General features: G+C 39.3%; 2 protein-coding genes across 6 annotated transcripts in view; both read left to right on the top strand.

Moving 5' to 3' along the window:
• LOC119694793 (DENN domain-containing protein 1B) overlaps positions 1-25,778 on the top strand; it is a 45,005-nt gene extending 19,227 nt beyond the window's left edge. Inside the window, exons 10-14 of one of the 5 annotated variants that reach the window (XM_038121991.2) lie at positions 1,322-1,354; positions 6,417-6,514; positions 7,086-7,251; positions 8,575-8,805; positions 24,906-25,778. In XM_038121991.2, coding sequence (XP_037977919.1) covers positions 1,322-1,354; positions 6,417-6,514; positions 7,086-7,251; positions 8,575-8,805; positions 24,906-25,115 — 738 coding nt within the window. In that variant the 3' untranslated portion in view covers positions 25,116-25,778. The remainder of the gene's footprint in view (positions 1-1,321; positions 1,355-6,416; positions 6,515-7,085; positions 7,252-8,574; positions 8,806-24,905) is intronic. The other 4 variants (XM_038121992.2, XM_038121993.2, XM_038121994.2 and 1 more) reach the window with 4 other exon arrangements.
• LOC119694301 lies at positions 12,867-16,391 on the top strand. The gene is made up of 2 exons (XM_038120347.2): positions 12,867-13,101; positions 13,423-16,391. Exon 2 carries the CDS (start codon positions 13,615-13,617, stop codon positions 16,285-16,287), a length of 2,673 nt encoding a protein of 890 aa, XP_037976275.2. The 5' UTR covers positions 12,867-13,101; positions 13,423-13,614; the 3' UTR covers positions 16,288-16,391.
• Positions 25,779-26,070: the final 292 nt, after the last annotated feature.

Here is a 26,070-nt window from a genome sequence, read left to right as displayed (position 1 = left end):
ACTATAAGTATGTTTTAAATGTACATGGTGTATATGTACATTTAAAATGGTGGTACATGGTGTGTATGGTATTTTTCTCCTACATCCCGAAAAACACGATATTAAATGATCAAAATATCGAAAGTGAATGACCATTATAATGATTACAAACGCCAGTAAACCCCATGGGATCGAAACCTAAAGATAGGTGCGACGACGAGCAAAGCGAGGAGGAGCGTGTTAGGTGCACATTATCGTCAAAAGCAAAGCGGAGCGGAGCGTTTCCCACATAGCGGCCACAATACAAGGCACCAGTTTGCGCCATGTAGAGAGACGCTCCATCAAAGTTAAAGCCAAACGAATATGATTACTTTATATAACCTATGCCATAGCATTATTAGGTCATTCAAGATTTGGCTATACCATTATTAGGCTAAACAAGATTATGCGAAATAACTTTTTACTAAAAGAGATTTATGCCATACGATTTTCGGCGAAACGAGATTTTGACCAAACGTTACTATGCAATACGAGATTAGGCAAATAAATCTTAGGCCAAAAAAGGTAGAACCGTAGGATTTATCAAATTTGTGCGTTTTCTTACACGTAAGTTCTCACTGGAAGATGAACATAGGTCATATAGATTGCTAAGAATATTCGCACACTACAATTAACTGTACAGTCTGATGATATCATACATAGGATACCAAAAATGGCTGCACACTGCTATAAAAATATTTCACTTTACGAAAATAAAAAGTTAGTGTTGTCAGCTTCTCGCTTACAATAGTTACATAACGCGAAACGTAACGTAACATTAAGGATAAACGAACGGCTACCGCTGGCTCTAACGCTTTACTAACGCAAATATAAATATACACTCGCACTAACAGGCCAGGGAGTGGCTCACTCGCCGGGCTTCGGTCGCACGCTGCAGTACTAACACTAACTACATCAGACGTCTCGGCTTGTGCCTGGAGGGTACACTGAGCGGCGTCGCCTCGCACTCGTGTCTCGCCACAACACGCCCACATAAAGCTGATCTTATGACAATTACATGAACCGTCATTCTTTCTAATAATAGATATTATCATCACGATCCATCACGTCCCCACTGCTGGGGCATTCCATGCCCTTTACCTTTAGGCGTAGTCCACCTCGCTGGCCTAGTGCGGGTTGGTGGACCCCAACACAAGCAGGCTTGTGCTGAGAGCAACCCGACTGTCAGATGTTTTCTAGCTGTGGGATGTAATTAGAATAATGGTATCAGATCAGCTTGATGTGTGCGTCTGTGGCGCGGACTCGCGTGGGGCGTCGCCGCTGACCTTGTGACTGTTTGCAGGCGCACCCGGCGGTTCAGTCGGCGGTCGAGTCGGTGAGTGCCTCCGTTCACTTGCACATTCCGACCCTCCTGTCTCCCCGCCTACCCGCTCGGGCACTTGCCCTCGCCTTCCTCTTCGGTGGCGGGCGACTCCATCCATTATATGTGCTACACCTACACTATAACGAGCTTCCAGATCGCGATAATGGTTAACTGGTTATAGAACCATAGCATGGTAAATCGGTATAACCGGTTTCATAGCAACATAATGATGTGCCACAAGCAGATGAGGGATTCAAACTTCTGCCTGCGTGTGTGTAACTGAAGAGTCATGTCGGTTGTCGGCTTCTAGAGTTCACAAGAATCAATATCTCAAGCTCAGTCAGTTCTGTCGGTCGATCGTCGGACAGAGCCGCGGGCACAGGATTCGAAAATATGCCTTACATTTTGACAGAGACAGTTGACGATACGCAACGTTAACGGAGGATCGAAACTTGTGCTCACGACTTTTCCATTTGTTTGTGTAGATTCGAATTAAAAAATAGTATGGAATCCTGTGCTCGCGGCTTCGTTCATTCATGATGTTACCTTCAAACATACACATCGTCAAATAACGTGATTAGCGGATCAGCGACCTGCAGCCTTACTCCCAGCGATGAGTGGCTGAATCGATTTCAACAAAATCGCTAATATCGTACTCCCACCGCACATTTTTGCGGCTCATTGTGTTATGACGTCACGCAAACCGTTCAGTGAAAATTATAGCGTTACTAAGCTAGAAATTCGCACCACGAGCTCATCATGAGCTCATCACACAGAGTAGATTATATGTCAAAGTTGCGACTCAACGCCTCTTTGAAAAAAGTTCCTATTCTTGCAACGCAAAGCCATTACAATGGCTAATTTTTCCTATTTTTGTAAGAAAAAGAGCCTGTAATTACACCTACAAAGTGATGTGAAAGTAGTTACTGAGGATACGTGAGGATTGCAAACCAGTCTCCCTGGATATTTTAAAGCATATTTAAAGGAGTTGACGGACAATTTGATGGAAGACTTTAGCTTCATGAAACTAGCTGATTTGAGCGTAAGAAATAAGGTGAGTATCCACGAACATAATAGAGGTACATGTAAAAGTTTCTTCAACTAAAGGCGGTGATCCATTCGCGAGCAAAACCTCCAATAACCTCTAAGTCCGCGGTCTAAAAAACCTCCAACGATGTTACAAAAAGCACGCCACGACTTTGCCAATGATGAAAGTAGACTGTTTGGTTCGCTAATGGATCACCAACGAGATTCGACAAGTATTACTGTCAGTGCATCATAAAATTAAAGTGTTTGTGCTAGGGTAGTATTGACAGTATGAAAAATAATTTACTTGGCTTGCTTATCTAGATTCTATATCTATAAAATATTATTTGATTCATCTGTTTTCTAAGTACCTTAGGATTAAACTGTAGTGCTGCGGTGGGTATCTTTTGTAGTTAAAAAAATATACCTATGCTGGCTCAATCTCCACCTACTACAGAAACAAGACTATCTATTCTTGGACCAACAGAACGCCTATCTCAGCTATTGGAACACCCAGGCTTGCTGCTCCATTTTACTCGAGAGCTAGGCTGGCTGAGCTAAAATTAAGGAGATATGTACAAAGGTTCCACTCAAGAGAGCCACGTACAGGAGCTTCGCCACCTCTCAGAATAGAATAGAATAGAAAATCTACTAAATAAAGTTGTATCAATACCTTGATAGTACAGTCAGCAATAGATATTTATGCCACCACAGCAACAAAAATTTAATCCTCATGGGTGGAATAATAATATTTTATCAATACTTACTAACTTAAGTATTACTTACCTTAATATTAGTTATCCTTATTTTTCATGTTACATAAATATTACCTATCAATTGTCATAATATCTAAGGGCTTGCGTTGGGGTGGCATACATATCTCTTTGGCTGACTGTACAATATATTATTATTATATCCTAACCTATAGAATTACTATTAATCTATATTTCTATCTTATTTCAGATAATCAGAGAGCAGTTTTTTAGCTAATAGAAGAGAAGCTTATGCTTGATATTTCAGAACACTGATAATAATTGTGATGTGATTTAATATATGATACTTAATAAACACAAAATACAGCAAAAACCATGTTTCATTTCATTATTTACCTGTTGATGTTGCACTTGATTAAGAGGTCATTCATGATACTATTGCTTTATAAAGGCTTGATAGGAAGTATTCCTTCTTAAGAGTCCGGCAATGATAACATTGCAACATGGAAGAAATTGTATAAGTAACATTGTAAGTTGTACTTTTAATATATGGATACCTACCATATCCTCCTCATTCGTTAGCAGACTTGAGGCCCTGTATACAAACTTTTACCTGTTGCAATGTAATACCCTTGTAATCACCTACTGAGTAGAGTGGCAAGACAGTATTCTTGGCCGATCTTAAACCATTCCGTGGATCACAATTTATCCTCCTGACACCTGGCGTGCTATGAGTAGGACATTGAAAAAAAATATAATATATAGTTTAAAAATACCTATAAGTTTTATGGAGTATCCCTGTTATTCCTTTAAAGTTTTATAAAGTACCTATCCCTTAAACAATTTGTTCTTTGACAAAGTGACAAAACAGTTCAGAAGTTATTTTTTTAAAATTTAATATCAGTGTATGCATTTATACCTCTCGGGGTCAGGAGGTTAACAGAGTGCTCAGCGGAGGACACTGTCTCGGGCCGCTCTACTTGGTGGTGTAATCAGGGTGTTAGCATTATCTGCTTTATGAAGATTAGGTAGATACATTTTTTATGTTTAAAGCAGGGTTTACTTACATGATAACATTGTGTTTTTAACATAAGCAGACACTTGGTCCATGCATAATGTTACAACTCTTATTACTAGTTATTACTGCTTTTTCTTAGAACTGCTTTAAACATAAAGAATAAAAAATAAAACAGCCGCATTCAACTTTTAATATGATTAATACATTACGAGTAATCGTTTATAGAGTTTACAATGCATGAGTCTAATAAGTACATACCTAAACTATGATCACTTACGACTTACGAACTTTTGGATTTCGATATGATTATGGAATTGTATTAAGTATGTGGTTGAAAGCACGATCTTAGAGTATGGGTTTGCACTTATTATTCAGAAATATTATCACGGTACGATATTGTCAGTATTTCACTGTAATTGTAGGTTATGTTGAGTATTTTTTCAATAAATTTCCGCCTTGAGTTAAAACTTTCACAAGATATTTCCTTGGCTATACGGTGACACGCAACGTCTTCTTCTTATTTCTGTAAACAATGATTGATAGTTTAATATCTATAACTTTGTAACAAATTATCGTAATATTTTATCGGTCTATTTTATAAATCGAGTCGATCTGAGTCTGCAACTTAACCACTCCATCAGAATACTATACTTACATCATATTATTATGTATTTAGTGCACAAATATCTATTTAAATAAGGAAATTCCATTTGTAATTTTGTTTTATCATTGTTATTGTATGTTGTATGAATGAAGTGGAGGGAGTGTTTTCACAGGTTCACAGAGTATTTTGATTTTTAGTTTGAATGCGTTCAAAAGCCCCTAATTTCATATTTTAACGTCTACAACGTTAAGTTTTTGTGAATAATAAGTAAAAAATGGCATGAGTGATGACTTTAAACTAGTGTTTAATAAGTATTTTAATTAATATTTTACTAACATTGAAAAAATAAAAACATAATATGGACTGATGATTACCGGATTTCTTATTTCAAGCTTCGCTAGTACTTCGAACGCACACCAATTTTTTCCTTGTCAGAGCGAGAAAAAACACAAGATCTTATACAATTTTATAGAGCGACATCTCTTTCTTTCACCTCTATTGAAATACGATCGCAACATCGGCCTGATATCGGCTTACTTCGGCTACCGTTTCAAAAATAATCACTAGTCGTCTCTTGATATATTTTCTACGTTGTCCCTGGTCCGCGGCTCAGTCAAAACCGAGGTGGTGGTACCAACTGAATCGGCCTAAATTTTTCAACTGAGTTTTAATTGGCTTTTTTGGATAGCAACTATTAATCGCTGGGAGTAAGGCTGCTGTAATACCGTTTTCGTGAAGCAAGAGTGAACCCTATTAATTATTATTGTTAAAATGTTTAGTATGATCCCATGCTAGTTACTGCACATGGCACTATACACTCCAACTTTTACACCTTTCTGTCCTCTACAAGCTATGTCCGCGTGCGTGCTATATTATTATGTCCACGACTATAATTATTTATGTTTTCTATTGTAAATGTACTATATCAGGGATCTAGAGAATAATGTTAAAATAGCGTGATTCTTTTCAAGGTATTTTTATAATGAACGTAATAATGTAAAAACACGAAGTCTTATATTATTCACTAGACCCTAAGTTGTATGAAGGCGGATCGATGCCTCAGACTTACTGAACTACGGTTGGTCTATGATCATCATTATCATCATCATCACAGACATGTCATGAGTGTCCTGGGCACGACGGAGACTCGTTTCCCGGGCACTGATTAAATCGCCTGTAAGATAGATCATTATTTGTAAGGCATAGCTTTGTTCTCCATATCGTATCGGTGCCAATGACTAGAGCTCTACTAGGGTTCGTCACAACGCTGAAAGGATTGTCCACTAAGATAAGCGTCAGTTGCTAACAGCCCAGGCAGGCGCGCCTGACGTGTATGAGGAATAGAATATACTTCAGACCCTCCTGATTGGCCTTTATGCATTGATTCTCAATGTTACGATGATGATGATGATGATGATGATAAAATATCAGTCGTAGTTAGTCTCGCCGTTATACTCTGTAAAATATACCATGATGAGGGTTGAGGGCTCATGGTATATTTTACAATTATTGCTTTAAGCCGCGTACAGACCGGCCCAACAAACGCCAACGAACGGTTTTCGTTGACCTTCGTTGCTGCAATCTGCGCTGTATTATGTATGATAAATATCCATCGTTGGGATAACCGTTGGCGTTCGTTGGCCAGGTCTGTAAGCTTTATTTGATGTTTACTATACTAGTGGTGTAGTATGTTGAGTGAGCGTGTGTTCGTAGATGCGCGCGGGCGGGCGGCGCGTGACGCGGCGCGTGCGCGGCTGGGGCCCGCACGCCCCGCGCTCCCAGGGCTCCCGCGACAACGCCAACCACAGCAGGCATGTACTCCCACGCTACGGCAATGTTTAGACGGTCGAATTTCGTAGTAGTAGTGGCCCTGACTGCTATGCCGAAGATCCCGGGTTCGATTCCCGGCTGGGGCAGATATTTGTTTAAAGACAGATATTTGTACTCGGGTCTTGGGTGTTGATATTTATATTTAGTATCTATCTATCTATGTATTTGTGTAGATATATCAGCTGTCCGACACCCATAACACAGGATCTGCCTAGCTTGGGGTCGGATGGCCGTGTGTGAGATGTCCCCACATATATTTTTTATTTATTTATTTATTTATTTACTGAGAAAAGCATCAAATTACTCCTAAACGGAAAAAAGCTAGCTTAATGACGCCTTCTGCAACATTGAAGTGCATTTAACAGAGCATCAGGATATAATTGAGTAAAAACGGTAATGTTTTGTTCTAAATGAAATGCTTGAAAAAATTCAATGGGGTCATTTGGTGTCGGTATTTTGTGAGTGGTACTTTTTCATTGTCCGTGAGTGTATAATAATCTCTTATTATCATTATAGCTAGCACTCATTTCTCATTTATTGAATTGATGACAGAGCGTCGTGTGGGTCGGCCACGCCGGTGTCGACGCCCGCGTCGTCCCCCCCGCCCTCGCCCCCCGCCTCGCCCCCGCCCTCGCCCCCCGCCTCGCCCCCGCCCTGCGTGGACCTGCTCACGGAGATGGAGTTCCTGTTCGCCCCGCCGCCCGCCGCCGACCCGCCGGTCAGTACCACGCCACCAACACACACGGACACACCACCGAACATCACCTTCTACATCTAAAATATACATACGTCTTAGTGTTCATAAAAACAAAGTGCAATGTATGATATCGAATCATACATTACATTACGCCAGCGAAAACTTCAAGTTTATTCTGACATGCAAACTAGCGCTTCTGTGCGCTTCATGCGTGATGACACAAATACTAAAACTATATTTCTACGTATGTGTTAGATGTATACGAAAATGTTTAGATGTGTGCACTCACATACACATCACGCATGTATACACGCTTACACAAACATACACTAAACAAAACTAGCGAACTTTTGTGGCAGCATGCTCAATGAAATAATAAGTAGGTAGTAGGTTTATCTTTCATAATTTAAATTCTCGCCTGGAAATATTTTTTTGACACCGGAAATCAAGTAGTAATGAAATAGTTTCATTGTATATAATATAGTAACAGTCTATTTACTCTTGAGTAGAGTAGTCGCAGAATTAATTGAAACGCAATTACGGAAACAGTTTTGCAAACTTGGCGTAAGTGAAGGACTTTGAAATTGCCATGATTTTCTTCCCACAACTTTATTGTAACCAGCTTTCAACTAAATCTGCGACTGGTTGAGAATAGTTGAGATGTACTTAGTTTTGTTCTGTGCATGTTTAGACATTCCCCTTGCTCATCGACTGGCTATGGTGTTTATAGACTCGTAGGTAATTATTGTTGTCATGTATAGCAATTGATTTCTAAGCTGCCCCGTGGCGCTATAAATACTTATAGTATGAAAAATAGTATTTCTTTTATTTATTGATAATTATGATTACTTAGAAATAGTTGGAACAGAACTATACCTAGGTACACATAAAATCGCGACAGTTCCGATAGATGACACCGACAGATAAAGAGTAGCACAGCGATAACTATATGGTAAGTATTGACTTTTACACCGAATTTTAAAATTTTACGTACCTAATGAAATAAATGTCTGTACTGTGATAAAGTTGCGCTACTATTTATCTAGAGGTTTAGCAATGGCACTCAGGTTTACGTCTGACAGCTTGACAATGCGCCAGGTTGCCATCTCTCAGTCTTGTATACCTTATTTCATTGATGAAGTCGCAAACAATACGCAATTGATTTATTTTATATGTACTATAGTACAGTAAAATATATTTTTGGGGACTTAGCATTTGAGACAAGGTATACATATAATAATGTCGCTTGACAATGAGTACAACGCTCGTGGATGGACTGGAGAGCCGTGCCCGTGGTTCAGTGGAGGTGACAGCGTATAACGTGGCACGTTGTGTGGCGGCTAGCTGGTGCCGGCGCGGCGCTACGCCATCGTGGCCACGCGGCGACTGGTGGAGCTGGCGGCGCCCGCGCCCCCCCCGCGCCCGCGCCTCCCCGCGCGCCTGCTGCGCGACCCCGCGCCCGCGCCGCGCCCCCCCCGCGCGCGCCTCGCCTTCCAGCGCGAGGGCCGCCTCACCGTCACGCTGCCCGCGCCCCCCGCGCCCCGCCCGCCCGCGCCCCGCCCGCCCGACAACGAGGTAACCCGCCACTACAGTACCACTAGTGCGCCCGAAACAACGCCACAAACAAATCAAAAACGGGCATATTTGCATGTTAGTTATGAGGTTATTTGATATGGGCCATAATAATACTAACATTAGCTACATATTATTATATAGCAGAGTACGGGGTGTTCACATACTGTTGCTGTGTCTCGACTCTCGATCTATCCAGGGACATGTAAGTAAGTATGGTACTACTAAATGCCTGAATATCTTAAGTAGCTGTCTATACTATTCTATACTCCCGCAGGTATAAATAAAACTAACCAAAGTTGAGGTTTGTAAATCGGCGCTTAAAAACACAATATGACGTTGTATGAATGTGGGGCTTTGTTGGTAACTTATCCAATGTAAGAAATATAGCTTTGTAATAAATTATAATGTATCACCTTTGTTGTACTATACAGTGTGTTGCAAAATTGGTATACTAAGCCGAAACCTACATGTGCAGCATGGTATATCTAAGCCCGAATCTGAAATCAGAAATTGGAAATTCGCGAAAAAAAAAATTATTTTCCCATAGTAAAAAGTCACGTGCCAACAAAGTTTCTATGGAAAATGAAAATTTTTTTTCGCGAATTTTCAAATTCTGATTTCAGTTTCAGGCTTATATATACCATGCTGCACATGTAGGTTTCGGCTTAGTATACCCTTTTTGCAACACCCTGTATACAGATTCGAACGCTACTTATGTATATCAGGTATACTCAAAGAAATATTATAATACACTGCCGGGCAATGAAATAGTTCCACCTACAAATGCCGACAAACCTTAATATCTCCTAAAACCCCATTTACACTCTCGCCTCGGCCCTCGCCTCCTCGCTCGCCTCGTCACTGGTGCGGAGGCGCGAATGTAAACACCCACTCGCGTGTGACGCGAGTGGGTGTTTACACTCTCGTGCAGAGTTCAGTTGTCTTTGAGCTAGCAACGATGGAGGACGTCAAAGTTTTAGCCGCAACAATAAAGAATTTATGTATGATCACCGATTACTTCGCCGTTTATGGACCGATTTTGAAAATTCTTTCTTTTATGTGTGGGTTGAGATCCCATGTAAAATAAATAAACAATATAACACTTATGTGAATCTGACACATGAGTGTGTGTGTGTGTGTGTGTGTGTGTGTGTGTGTGTGTGTGTGTGTGTGAGTGTGTGTGTGTGTGTGTGCTTATAATAGATTGTTGCATTTTAGACAAAAGTGCATATAAGTAGGTAGGTAATACATAATATAAAGTAGGTATATCACCTATAATATGGGCAAGATTAGTATAAGTATAGGTATAACGCGGTTTTTTTGAACCTACGTTTATAGGTAGGTATGTAGTAAGTATTAGTCTTAGGATCATCAAATATAGGATAGGCATGTCATCAAACATCAAACAGGGTGTATACGTAGTAGTTTGTCAGGTTTGACCCTACGAAATAAGAAGAAATAATAATCTTGGGATCGGTAAATATCAAACCATCAAACAGGGGGTGTAGTTAGTACATTGCCCTGTTTGACCCTACGAATAAATTCTTGGGATCGGTAGATATTAAGCCATCAAACCTGGAAGTACCTATATATTATTTTTATTATAGTTTTTTTTTTTTTTTAGCATTTGTATTGCAGCAAATCTTCTGTTTCATCGTAATTAAGTTTATCTAAGTGTGACGTCATAATTTTTTTACATTCCCGTAAGGACACAGGATATACAGGGTGTCCCAAAAGTCAACGTCATCCCTTTAAGGGCTGATAGGTCAGCTCATGAGAGGCCAGAATATCACAATATGACCTTAGTAAAAACTTGATAATTTTCGAGATATTGACACTTTTATAAATTTGCTGAAAATCGACACCTTGGATCAGTTTTTTGCGTGCGGCCGGTACAAAAATCCATATTGGTAGAATTTGTTTGGTGTTGCATCACCCTGTATAGCCCTGCTATTGATCGCAGTCAAAAAAAATATCGAGGAATGCTGTATGTTTTAAAAAAACACGGTTTTCAAAGTCATAAAAGGTAATCGTATTTTTTATAAACAACTTTGACTCTACATACTGTAAAAAAAATATACCACGCAAACCTGGCACCTTATTTGAAAAGATTGCTCATTTAATGCAGTTTCAAAAATGGTATAAAACGTTGCTATTGTTTCAATTAACAAAAAAGTTATTGCTATTTTAGTACAAAACGACCTCGATGTAAAATTGTTTGAAGGAAATTTATCTGACTGAATTTATTAAGGGTAAGTCATGTTGGAATGAGTAAAAGTAAAATAGGTGGTGGGGTCAGCCGTGGCAACATAGATGACGCAAAAATAGCTAAGAAAAAACTTACCAAACTCTTATAAAACATAATTTGCGTTTTTTACACCTTTTTTAAAAAAAACAAACATTTATTGACTTTTATTTTTATTTCTCAAAATTATAACACCACATTATTATATTAAGTACATAATCAGCAAAAAATAATACTCATTAATGGTCATAATCATAATTTTGAGAGTTTGGTTTTGTTTAACAATAACTTTAAAATAAATAACAAGTAATTAGAGGTAATGTTAATGACAAACTGATCTGTCCCTTTTTTGGATACTGTGAGTGAACAATGTACATGTGTAAGCGTTTTACTTGTACAATATCACATATTAACACTACTCAGGAATGTACGTTACCATGCGCTACATTTATGGGGAATGTGGAGTTGCTATAGTCCACTTTTTTCGAGAAAGATACTCAAAATGCGTTTTTTTTATTAACTGTGACAACGTTGTCTCTTTTCCCACAAAATAGGTGGTGTGGCCGGGACCACACCACCTATTTTACTTTTACTCATTCCAACATGACTTACCCTTAATAAATTCAGTCAGATAAATTTCCTTCAAACAATTTTACATCGAGGTCGTTTTGTACTAAAACAGCAATAACTTTTTTGTTAATTGAAACAATAGCAACGTTTCATACCATTTTGGAAACTGCATTAAATGAGCAATCTTTTCGAATAAGATGCCAGGTTTGCGTGGTATATTTTTTTTACAGTATGTAGAGTCAAAGTTGTTTATAAAAAAATACGATTACCTTTTATGACTTTGAAAACCGTGTTTTTTTTAAAATACAGCATTACTCGATATTTTTTTTGACTGCGATCAATAGCAGGGCTATACAGGGTGATGCAACACCAAAGAAATTCTAACAATATGGATTTTTGTACCGGCCGCACGCAAAAAACTGATCCAAGGTGTCGATTTTCAGGAAATTTATAAAAGTGGCAATATCTCGAAAATTATCGAGTTTTTACTAAGGTCATATTGTGATATTCTGGCCTCTCATGAGCTGACCTATCAGCCCTTTAAGGGATGACGTTGACTTTTGGGACACCCTGTATATTTAATATTTTTTGTAACTGTTTATAAATATGAGCAGATTGCGTCTCATATTGGCGACTAGCAAAAACAGTATTTTTGAATACTGCAGGTATAATAAGATCTTTTCTTCTTTTATTTAGATACTCAGGATTAAAGTGAAGCGTTTTGTGAAATCTTAAAATGATGTTGATAACATAGAGCTTCCTGACTGTAAGTAGATGTGAGTTCAGTCTGTGTCTCGTACCCACACGCGAACATCACGCTCCGATTTATTAAATCAAAACCCGTGGAAAAATGGCATACAAAGCCCTCGAAAGTGTTGTGCAAGGATTAGTAGGTACCGTAGCATCACTTACGACTAAAGTTAGTGCATTGGAAACATTAATTTGTGACCAAAATGCCCTAATAAAAACCCAGTCACTCGCAATTAACCAACTTGTTTTGCAAAGTACCTCCAAAACATCGAGCACCACGCAATCAGCAGCGGCTACAGCGCCGCCGCAGCAAACAACGCGCCCAACACGCAAAAAAGCTACACCCACGATTAGCGCTGCAGCCGCTGTCCGTGTTGGAAACCGAACAGCCAATGCTAGCGCTAGCCCGGCGCTCACTTCGCGTAAAACGACTTTGTCCGAAGACGGCCGACAAACACCGATCGCCACTCCACCAACGACGCCCTCAACACCAATAACTGCCATTACAAATAACCTCGACAACGTTCCAAATGAAAAACCGAATAATAACGAAAAATGGACTACGGTCAGCCGACGCAAACGGAAGCCATCAATTGCTGCCATCCAGGGCTCGGCACAAAATACGACCATCAAAGGAGTTGATGTTCACAAACATCTCCACGGTTGCTTCTTCAAGAAATCGACGAAACCAGAGGATGTAATTGAACACCTCCGTGGAATCCACGCAGAAGGTCAGTACACAGCCGAATTAATTGCTTCTAAACGTGACACATATGCGTCATTTAAGATTGGAATCCCTACTTCAATCTTCGACAAATTCACAACTGCCGAAGCATGGCCAGTCAACATTAGCATCTCTGAATGGCTGCCCTTTCTCAGCAGGCCAAAAGACACCACCAGCACAACAACGGAAGACGACACACACTCACAAAAGTGAAAGAATAACGACTTCAAAGTCAATGACCGTTACAATAATCCACCAAAACGTAAACAGACTAGGTAGAAAGACCTTCAAACTTGAATGTGAACTTCAACTCCAGCCCTTATTGCAGGATGGTGCTGATATCCTGTGCCTAACTGAACACTGGCTTGAAACCTACCAACTACGTCAAGTGAACATACTTAACTTGAAGCTATGCGCCCAGTACTGCCGACCGTCCAGGGAAGGAGGGGGAGCATGCATCTACTCCAGGCCTTCACTGCTTACAATCGAGCGAAAGGAGGTCGCTGAACTCTCCGTTGAAATGCATTTTGAAGTCTGCGCGGCTGAATGTGTCGGTTTGGACCTGATAGTGGTATGCATCTACCGCCAACCTAAAGGTGACTTATCATTATTTTATTCTAAATTAAACGAATTGTTTTCACTTAACACTATTCAAAACTATAAAGTCATAATTATGGGTGACATAAACATTAATCTTCTAGTAAAATCAACTCATTCTAAGTGTTTAATTGATATTGTAAAATCATCAGGTTTTATCTCTGTGATTAACTTTCCAACAAGAATCACTGAAACTTCTAAAACATGTATCGATCACGCTTACACTAACGTACTAAAGTCTGATATTTTATTAAATGAAAGTATAAACTTGAACATTTCTGACCATTTAGGTGTAATACTAATTTTAAACTTATATAATAACTGTAAAAAAAACAACCCTACGTCCCAAACGCGTCTATTTTCAGAATGCAAGATAAACGCTTTCACAAATGCCTTATGCATGTATGACTGGGATTCATTGATGAAAAAATATCTTTGTCCTGGTGAACAACTCAACTCTGTAATTAATATAACTAAACACATGTATGATGTACATTTTCCAATTAGAATTTATCCGTCAAAGAGTTCCTCTAGTGCATGGGTGAGCGACCGCGCCAGATCCTTACGTAAACAAATATCTTCAAAAAAACATGAATTATTAAAGCCGAATTGTAACATACAAACTAACGTTCAATTACTTGATCTTGAAATTAAATATAACTCCGAGTTATACAATTCCCGAAAACAATTTCTGAACAACTCGATAACAAAATATGACGGCAGCAACATGAGTAAGAAAGTATGGCAAGTGATCTCATCCGAGACCTGCCGCACGGGTAACAACAATGCACTAAACGTACTTGTTAGCAAAACCGCGGTTGATACTGTAGACAGTGAAGGCGCGCGCGACGCCGCGGCTGCCACCGCCGCCGCCTTAAACCGATTCTACATAGAAGCAAATAATAACTCTGCTAAGCCGGAAATAAATAAGGCAATCACATTTTTAAATACCTACTTACCAGACCAAATACCAACAATTTCATTTAAATGTTTTACTTTACTTGATATATTGAAAGTAGTCAAAAACATCAAACGTAAAAAATCAAAAGACATATACGACATGTCTACTCTGGTACTTGACTATTTACCCCCTGTATTAATATCACTACTATGTTATCTATTTAACGAGTGTGTACAGTGCGGTATTTACCCCGAAGCTCTGAAAATAATAAAGGTTCAACCTGTCTATAAAGGGAAGGGCGACATGCATATCCTTAAAAACTTTAGACCAATATCACAAATCCCAATAATATCTAAGATATTTGAGAATCTAATCAGCCAACAACTCATGTTATTCTTCAACACAAATAATCTCCTAAACAAGCAGCAATACGCATACCAAGCCGGGCGATCCACTGTGCACGCGGCTCGCGATGTCTTAACCAAACTAATGAGTCACCTGGACGCCGGCCGACAAGTCGCCGCCATATTCTGCGACTTATCCCGCGCCTTCGAACTTGTCGATCATTCACTAATCCTAAACAAACTCAAACTGTACGGTGTTAATGGTTATTTTCTGGAAACCATTGCATCTTTTTTACACGAGCGTAAACAGAGCACACGCGTTAATAATGCACAATCAAACTTAGAAACCATAGGCCCCTGCGCTGTCCCCCAAGGATCGGTAATGGGCAATAACCTGTTTCTAATCTTAATCAATGACCTAACTACAGCGTCTGAAAACGTAGATTATGTTCTTTTTGCCGACGACGGTTGTGTAATTGTTAACGCCGAAAGTTACGAACAACTTAAATCTAAACTAAATAAAACTATCAGCGACCTATCTAACTGGTTCGCTGCCAACGGAATGGCGTTAAACGTTGAAAAAACAAACATAATTAACTTCCAAATGAGAAAAACCAGAGGCCATGAACTGAACATCGTTTGTAACAACTTATTAGTCCCTCAAGTCGACACAGTCAAATACCTAGGATTCACCTTTGATTCCGGCCTGACGTGGATACCGCAAATTGACAATATTTGTTCTAAACTATCATCAGCCTCTTATGCTCTTAGCAGATTAAAACCTACATTGTCTGAAGATAACATGAAAAAAGCCTACTTTGGATATTTCCACTCAATACTAAGTTATGGTGTCGATATCTGGGCCAACTCAACTGATGCAGGACGTGCTTTCAGATCTCAGAAACGTGCACTGCGCATAATGGCGGGTGTACCTTGGGACACCCCAGCAAAGCAACTATTCATAAAACTCAAAATATTAACGCTGCCGTGTCTATACATATTAGAAATAGCTAAATACGTAAGGCGTAATCTTAGCCTTTTCCCAACAAACAAGGATGTTCGTCCAAACACCTGCCCTCGCCGTGAAGATAAGCTGTACTGTCCCGGCTGCAGGCTAACTAAGTCTAATAAACTCATCCATATAATAGGACCAAAAATATATAACGTAATCCCTGAGAACATTAAAAACGAAACAAATGAGGCCACCTTTACAAAAAAACTTAAAAATATGTTGCTTAATTCGGCATGCTATACTATAAATGAGTTCTTTGACCTTACCTCGCCAACCCATGCACTATTGGTACCTACTACCAACAGTAACTCTCATAACGATGAAAAACAGTGTGTATAAAGCTTTCAAATAAGATACTATCATACTAAAACACAATGCAAATATGCAAATAATGCTGAAATGTTGTTACTTAATAGTAATACCTAAAAACTATTGATGTACTACCTAATGACTAAATTATTTATATGTATAAAGAAATACCTAACTATCAGTGCTTCTACTTTATGAATAAAATTATATAACTACCTACTTTAGCTAGTCTATGTTATATTGTATAAGTAACTTAATTATACCTAGTGCATAATTACCAATTACCTATACCTATGTAAATGACTTGTAATATTATTTAAGTTATTACCAATAAATGATTGAATTGAATTGAATTGAAAAAGTTGGAATATAACAATTCAGTTGAGTACCTGTAGGGTTTGAAAAACATGACCTTGATTAATGATCGTTGGGCTCGCTCCAATTCAATAAATTTTGTCTTAAATGTACCTCCCCATATTGAGATACAATACATTGTAACTGATTGTGCCAGAGAGATGTAAACATCTGTTAGTAATTTTTGAGTGGCAACATGCCTTAACTTCTTAAAAATCCAGATCATCTTCCGTAATCTTACAGTTACCGCCTCTATTTGAGAATACCAGGATAAACGTTGGTCTATAACGACACCAAGATATTTTACTGAGTGTACCTTGTTGATATAAAGGCAATCACAAGTGTTACAACAGATTTTTCCGCATCTGTGTATTTTCAAGTTAAAATTATTATCCGGTTGCGAGTTATTGTATATTGAGAAGCACAAGTAATTCGTTTTTTTAATATTTAGTGTAAGGAGGTTAGATCTAAGTTTTTCAGAGACAAGAGCCAGTCCGATCTCACTCACTCTCTTGACTTCTTCCCAGGAATGTGCATAAAACACTAAAGCTGTATCATCAGCATACGAAAAGACCTGTCCATTATTTAATATTAAGTTACAGATTTCGTTTATATAGATTAGGAACAAAATAGGGCCTAGCACACTACCCTGCGGCACGCCATATTCAACATCAGTAGTATTGCTTACATATTGTCCTATCTTAACGGATTGTTTTCTATCTGTAAGATAGCTTGTTAATAGGTTCAATGGTACTCCTCTAATGCCAATCTGTTCCAGTTTTTTTAAAAGGATGGGTATAGACACGGTGTCGAACGCTTTCTTTAAGTCTAGAAAGACCGTGAGGCACTTCAGTCCGTTGTCAAGTTTGTTTACTATCAAAGAACTCAACGCTGCAACTGCATCCTCTGTTGATTTCCCCTGTCTGAATCCGTATTGCGATTTTGAAATTATGTTAAATTTATCCAAGTAGTTAATTAGTCTTTTATTAATTATTTTTTCTAATATTTTTGATATTGTAGGTAAAACTGAAATGGGTCTGTAATCATTTACGTCCGCTTTATCCCCTCCCTTGAAAACAGGTGTTATTATAGATTGTTTTAAGTTAGTTGGAAAAATTCCCTTTGTAAGACAAACATTAATTAAATGACAAATAACCGGGATTACCTCATCCTTAGAAAACTTTAGAAACTGTGTAGAAACATTGTCCCAGCCTGGGGCACAGTCATTTTTCAAGTTCATGAGTATATTATAGACCTCAGTAACAGAGGTATCAAGAAGGACAAATGAAGAAAGAGAGTTAGGAGATACAGAAGGGTTATCATAGCACGGAGCACCTATGTTCATGTCTTCTGCCAAGCTCTTACCTATACTAGAGAAAAAATCGTTAACGTAGTTTATAGATTCAATGGGGGTTTGTTTAATTTTTAGAAGATGTTCATTATTGTTTTTATCCTTTGTTAGATGTGTTATATTTTTTATGTTTTTCCAGAGAGCTTTGGAACACTTACTTGATGCCGCTAGTTTATCCCTATCATATTTACGTTTAATTTTCTTAATAAGGTTGTTACAAAAGTTGCGGTATCTTTTATATGTTATATCTAAAATTTCATTATTTTTATCTTTTTTTTAATTTTTTTGCATTCTATTTCTATTTTTTATACATCTTAGGATACCGGGAGACATCCATGGTTTTAGGGTGCGCTTTGATTTAGGTATATTTATCAATTTAGTATTGTCATTAACAGAAATATTTATTTTATTTATAAGTTGTTCTACAATAAAGTTCGGATTGTGGTCCCATTTTTATCAAATTTTGATTCCAACTGGGTAAAGGGTTAAAAACAGGCTATGAATTTCCATTTTGGGTACCTATTAACCGATTGTAGTTAATGAAATTTAGAAAGTACATAGGTACATACCTATATTTTTAACATTAAAAAAAATATGATGGTGACCTTGAGCTGATCTGATGATGGAAACGGAAGGTAGTCAAGGGAACTCCTCAACGGTAGGTATATAGCAACTACTTCGTGTTTACTACTGACTAGTAGGACTTATAGGTATCATTTGCTTCTTAATTTTGATTGTCAATTATTGCAAATAAACTAAGTATAAATAAGTAATAAAATAAAATAATGATAAAAAAAACGACTTCAAAAAACCACTAAAACGTAAGAAATAATTTAAGGTTTAGACATGGTTTAGACCTATTCTATGTGACAGTATAGCTGAACATAAAAGAGTAGAGAATAATTGAGGGCGTGGCAATCTAAGAAAGTGGCCACACTATTATCACGATACTTTAGCAGAAAAAATCAAAACGAGAAATGTTTCAAATATTTACTAATTATAAAATGCCACTTTTTGGGGAGGTTTATGTTAAGAGAAGAAATTAGTAGGGGAGAGCGGGGCAGTCTTGAATGAATTTCATTAAATCAAATCAAAGTTGTAACTTTTATTTCATTGTGTATTTCATAATGTTTTTTTGCACTGAAACACGCGTTGGTTATCCCATTATGTAATTACTATAGGAGAAAAGTGATAGTATCACACATCGATATTTTATTACAGTTTTTTCTTGCTCAGGAAAAAGTTCAAATGTGCCCCGGCAATTCTTCTAAAACTGTGTTTACCGATTTTCCTGCAACAAATTATTTAATTGGTCAGAAAAGCAGTGACTTGCAAATTATTATATCTGGGGAATTTATACCGACTCTTACATATTTTTACAATAGGTAGGTACTCTAACACGGAGAGACCGACACACATAGACACCTACAGCTGTAAAACTTATCGATACCCTTTTTGAGTCGGGGGTTAGTAAAAAAGTATCTAGACCTGATGTTTTAACAACATTAGCATTAGGTTTAAATCTGTTTAGTTCCAAAAACATTAATCTCTACTCTTTTGTGTTCAGCTATACTAATATATCTAAGCAGGTAAGTACTGCTTTTATTTCTTACGTTTTAGTGTTTTTTTATTATTATTATTTTATTGAAATATTTACTTACTTACTCCGCTGGCTCAGCGACCCGAAGTGGATCTTGGCCTCAGACACAAGAAGTCGCCACTGGTCTCTATCCTGCGCAGTCGCTCTCCAGTCGCCTGCCTGTAGTTGGCGCAGGTCCTTGCCGACTTCATCGCTCCAGCGATATTTGGGACGGCCAACTGGTCTACGACCGCTTGGTACTCCAAGGTAGGCCCTCTTGGCAGCCCGATCCTCCCCCATCCTTTGCAGATGACCAAGCCAACGGAGTCGCTGGGATTTAATTTGACCAAGGATGTTTGGCTCGGAAATCAGGTCTTCGATTTCCTGGTTCCTCCGTACTCTCCAGCTACCATCTTCCCTCCTCGTTGGTCCGAGCATTTTCCTCATCACCTTTCTTTCCGCAACCAGAAGTTTATTCTCTTCCTTGAGAGTGAGTGTCCAAGCCTCAGAGCCATACATCAAGATCGGCCGGATTACGGTTTTATAAATTCGGATCTTGGTTTTCCTGCTGAGAAGCTTTGACACTAGCACTTTATGAAGAGCAGCGCTGCATCGGAGGGCGTTTTGTACTCGGATGTCGATCTCCTGCTCCCTTGTGTTTGTGTCAGTGATCGTACAACCTAAGTATTTAAATTTGGCCACTCCCTTATAGGCTGTCTCTCCCACTTGCAGGTTTTTTCGTACCTCATGGTTGCCTCGGTATCGTGTCATGTGGAGGTATTCGGTCTTTTCTGTGCTGATTCTGAGCCCGACCCTGTGAGCTTCCTCTTCTAGTATTTTGGCAGCTTCTTGGACCTCGCGTTCACTCTCCCCCAACAGAGCTAAGTCGTCGGCGTACCCGATCACCTTGTGCTGTCCATTCAGTTGTACCCCGCCATCATGTGTTAACACTTTTTGGATGACATACTCCAACACCAGATTAAACAGCGCGGGTGACAGGGCGTCTCCTTGCTTGAGCCCGGTTACCACGGAAAAAGCGTCAGTAAGGTCACCGTCCACCTTTACCTTTTATCATGGACACTAGTTTCCTCGGCATTTTAAATACTAGCAGTATTTTGAACAGTATTTCCCTGTCTACACTGTCGTATGCCTTCGTGAAGTCCACAAAAAGTGCGTGAATGTCTTGCGCGTATTCCCACTTCTTCTCCATTAGCTGTTTAAGCAGGAAAATCTGGTCAACGGTGCTACGATTGCGTCGGAATCCACATTGGTAGTCTCCCAGAGTCTCTTCTGCATACGGTTCCAGTCTACGTAGCAGTATGTAGGAGAGGATCTTATAAGCAGTCGGCAGCAATGCAATACCCCGGTAGTTTGAGTATCTTTTCCTAGATCCCTTTTTGTGGATGGGGCAGATAACGCCAACATTCCATTCGTCCGGCTGTCTTTCTGTCTCCCAGATCTTCAGAATCAGCTTCATTATTAGATTCGACGCAATATCTGAGAGAATATGTGTTCTAAGGGTAAAGAGCAGATTTAGCAATATCACAATTGTAAACGCGTACGCACCGACAGAATCAGCAAGCGAAGAGGCCAAAGACATTTTCTACGACGAACTGGAATCTGTCTATGATCAGATCACCGAATATGACACAAAAATTGTTTTGGGCGATATGAACGCGATGATTGGCAAAGAAGAGGCGTTTGTACCCACAATTGGCAAACATAGTAAACATGACCAGTCAAACGACAATGGCATTAGATTGATCAATTTTGCGTCTTCTAAATCCATGGTAGTGAAGAGTACAATGTTCCCACACAAGGAAATACACAAAGGAACGTGGAAATCACCAGATGGAAGAACAGTCAATCAAATTGATCATATCCTAGTTGACTTAAGGCACAAGAGTGTGGTAGAGGATGTCAGAGCATATAGGGGACCAGACTGTGGTAGTGACCACTATATGCTAGGTGTCAAAATGAGGGCGAAGATAAAACTTGCAAAGAAGCATCGGAAACCAACTGAAGAACCATTTGATACAGAAGCTCTTAAGGATCTAAACATGAGAACAACTTTTAAAATAGAACTCGGCAACAGGTTTAAACACTTGCAGGTAGAGGAAAACATCGACAGTGAATGGGCTGTAATCAAAGCCACGATCAAAGATACTGCTCTGAAAGTTCTCGGCAAAAGGAAGAAGAGAAAGCGAAGGAAGTGGTGGACGGACGAATGTGATAGAGCAAGTGAAGAAAAGCGGCATTATAGATTACTAGCAGAACAAGACGAAGAATGGAAGGCGAAGTATGAAGAAGTGAAAAAGGCAACGAGAAACACCATACGAAAGGCTAAGAAAGAACACCTAGAGAACTTAGTAAAAGACATGGAAACACTCATGAACGCCAATGCCACACGCAAGTTCTATCAAGAGCTAAGGTCTGTGAAAAAAGGCTATCAACCAACCTCACAGTTCCTTGAAGACTCGGAAGGGAACTTGGTAACGGATGAGGACAATCGCAAGGACATGTGGCTTAAATATTTCCAGGAGCTACTGAATTGTCCTCCGGTGAACGATCAAAGCCTTGGCATAGGTGAAGATAGTGAGAACCAAGCAGAAGTACAACCACCAAGCATTGATGAAGTAGTAGGCGCCATCACTAGGCTAAAGAACAATAAATGTCCGGGTATTGATAATATCACCGCCGAAGTCTGGAAGCATTGTGGTAATGAGGTACAAGCACGAATATTGAAATATTTACTTATATGAAATTAAATGTTTCGTCTTGCGACCAATCCATTATACAACTGAGGAAAAAACACTACGTTATAATTATACGACGACGAACACAACCTGCGCGGCACGATGTTGAAGCCAGAATGAAGCGGACGCGAGAGTGTAAACACCCGCTCGCGTGCGACGCGAGCTCGACGCGAGCTCCTTTGACTCGTGCCCCAAAAACCGCTCCGGACGCGAGCGCCGCGAGTGGCGAGGCGAGCGAGGAGGCGAGCCACGAGCGTGTGTTCACACTCGCGCCTCGCCCCTCGCCTTGTCGCTCGCCTCGCCACTCGTGCGAGAGTGTAAATGGGGAATAAGATATAGAACCTAGCTTCATGAATTAAAAAGTTTAATGAAATATAGTTTATTATGCAAACATTTTTAAACGCAAACTCTTTTTAATAGTGTTTTTTTTCGAAGCCATGTATAAAAAAAGATAAGACGAAAAATTTTCGGGTTTGAAAATTTAGGAAAACATTTGCTTCGTTTTTAGTTTTGCTTTTTATTTCATTCTTTTTTTTGTCGTTGTGAAAGAATTATAAAATTGTAAAGTCTTACGGCTCTCGTACCCATAAATCTTGCCTGTATCACGCTAGGATTGTGCGAGAATCATCACCATGGTGGCAATGGGAACCAGCCAAAGAAATGCGGCCAGAACAGTGGGTGTGACTCATACTACTGAACGACGAGTGGTCTAAAGGTTTAGAAAGTTTAGGGAGACTGGATTAAACCTGAGAAGACCAGGTACTGGCAAGCCAAGGTGCACAACAGTCCGAAAAGATCGATTCATTGCGGAAATCATGTTAAGAAATCGACATCAGACGGGAGTACCCGTTCAACAACAACTTCTACAAGTTCTAAGGGAGCCAATAAGCGAGTGGACAGTCAGGAGACGTCTTGCCGAAAGAAGATTAAAGCTTTACAGGCCAGCAATTGGCCCAAAACTGGAACGGCATCATAAAGTTGTCCGATTGCGATACGCCTGTGATCATACAGAATGGGGTGAGGACGAATGGGGCAGAGTGATGTTCTCAGATGAGTCACAATGTATGCTGTACCAGGAGAACATTTTTCACAAGTATGTTTTGAAGAAAAAGTGGCACACGGTGGAGGCTGCTTTCACGTGTGGGCGGGTATCTCTGCAGAGGGTCGAACGGCGTTAGTTCCAATCGAGAACGGGAACCGAACTGCTGTGAGATACATCAATGAGGTCCTCAATGAACATGCTGGTCCGTTTTTGGTCAATATGGGCGAGAATGCCATGTTCATGCACGATAATGCACGGACGCACACTACTTAAGTTGTAAATGAGTTTCTTCATGACGTAGGAATCCACAAAATGGAGTGGCCAGCAAGGAGCCCCGATTTGAATCCCATTAAGCATGCTTGGGACGAGCTTGACAGACCTGTGAGAGACTGAGTTCCACCTCCAATTACACTTCGTGGCTTGAAAGACGCGCTCATCAAAGAATGGGAGAACATTCCTCAGCATATGCTGAAGAATCTGGTATTCAGCATGCCCTATCGCGTAGAAGCTGTATTGAGAGCACATGGAGGAAACACCAAGTACTGAGTTATCAAAATACTACGTTTACACCTAATAAACGCATAATTACAGATTTTGTTTTATTTGCCAAATGCCCCATTTTTTAAAAACATTTAATTTAAATTTTTATATCAATATTTAAGTTTTTACATGGGAATATTCTGATGCGCAATTAAATATTCTGCAATATTGCAGAAGGCATCATTAAGCTAGCATTTTCCGTTTAGGAGTAATTTGGTGTTATATCAGTGGAACTATTTCATTGCCCGGCAGTGTAATATGTTTATTTAATTTAAATTAGTTTTTATAGTTGTAGTCAAACAATGCTACTGTAGAGTTCGCATGCTGCACGTTTATTATTAAATATATATACATATTATGAATTAAATTAGATATACTTACAGGGTGATTACTAATCACACATGGTTCAATTGACTGCAAATAACTTCCTCTATCCATTAAAAGAATACATCGACATAGCAATCATCCTGTATAAATACACTAACAACGCTAAAACAACATAACAAGATATACAAGAGTAGTATTTAAGAATAACCCTTCGGTAAATTTTAATTCTCACACGAAGTTACAGCATGGAATTAGGTACTTTACACTAATGAAACTGTTTCCTCACTTTATTTAGGTATAAGTACTATCAGAGTATTAAATTGACGGTAAAGTTAACATAAGTTTAAAGTTTCAACAGAGCGTTAGTTGGTCACCTTGAAAGTGCAAGTCGGTTTATAAGTTCGAATTTGGTTTCTATGAATTTCTATGGGATTTATTTGTCAATTAAATAGGAAAGTTCAAGGAAATTCATAGGACTCATTGTAGCAGTTAAAATAAAATATCACCAGCGTCGGCGATTTGATTCAAATTCAACAAAGATAAAACGTAGGAGTTATTTGGTGTCCTTTTGTACCTTTAGCCCCAGTTTCATCATGTACTCGTCATCATAAACTCGGCTTAAGCTTACAAGTAGCTTCAGCTGCGACGTCTAAGTGCGAATCTTAAAATACCTGCCTTAGAGTTGTGTGTGTGTTGCAGTCAGTGCAGTGGGACCTGATCCAGCTGGACGACCCGCCCCCCGCGGCGCCCGCCCCGCCCCCCGCCCCCGCGGCGCCCCCCGCCCCCGCCAGCCAGCGCGGCGCCGACAGCGCGCTGCTCCACGAGTATGGACTCGACTTCACACAGTTCGGCCTGAGCGACCCCCCCGCGCCCGCCGCCACCCCCGCCGCCTGGACCACCTTCAACTAACTACCTCCACTGTGTGATCGAGGCCAGGCCGGACCGTGGATACGGACCTACCTACGACGTATGGCCTACCTCCTGCAAGTCTACTTGTCTAAATACTCGATCCAATCAACGAACCATAGAGGCAATGAGTGAGTCAACAGTGGCGTTACCACTTGTCAATCGGTTCATATTGTACATAAGTACTCACCTCTTGTATATAGTGCTACACATAGTTATACATAGAGCTCAAGCTGTCAATAGTTTACAAATACCCTTTATGTTTGTACACTGATATATTTTATATGTATATGGCCCTATTTCAAGGTTTTTTATGTAAATAACAATTATGAAATTGTAAGGTTAACAAAATATTTATGTGAAAATATTTACTTTATTGTACAGATAACTTTACTTCTTTTTATTCGTTGTTATTTCATTTTATATACATATTTGTTTACTTTAGTTAGTTAACTTGTTGGTTAACAGTTTTAGTGAACGTTGTAAGTAATTCGCTCGAGTACTCGCTTCTACGTCGCCAACGATATTGCATAAAAGTACAACTGTTGAATAGAGAAAACTAGTTTTGTAAAATGTAAACATTGTAATATGTAATTTAATTTTAATTTAAGGAGACATTTTATTTATTATATTCCTATTACAATAAAGGTGCTATTATTGCACAAATCTGCATTATCATTTAGTTAGGACAACCTGCACGTCATAACTTGGTCGAGTTTTTACTACTACGGAACCCTTTCATGTGCGTGTCCGACACGCTCTTGGCCATTTTTTTGATTCAGTGATTTGTTTACAAAATATGAAGCTTCAAAAATGAGCTAATTTTTTGAATCTTAAGTGCCCCCCCCCCCCCCCCCCCCCCCCTCTGCTGGCTGTAGTACATATCCCATCAAAAACATAAATGTAAAATAAGAGCCAAGTTCAATATCATGATAAATGCCTTGGTTTTTGACTTCAA

This window comes from Plutella xylostella, chromosome Z (assembly GCF_932276165.1).
Source record: "Plutella xylostella chromosome Z, ilPluXylo3.1, whole genome shotgun sequence".
Lineage (NCBI taxonomy): Eukaryota > Metazoa > Arthropoda > Insecta > Lepidoptera > Plutellidae > Plutella > Plutella xylostella.
The sequence above is the reverse complement of the archived record's forward strand: the minus strand, read 5'-3'. Positions and strand labels throughout refer to the sequence as shown.

Bases quoted from the DNA above. Each gene is read 5' to 3' on its own strand.
- LOC119694301 (XM_038120347.2), top strand. From the start codon at position 13,615: ATGCATTTTGAAGTCTGCGCGGCTGAATGTGTCGGTTTGGACCTGATA.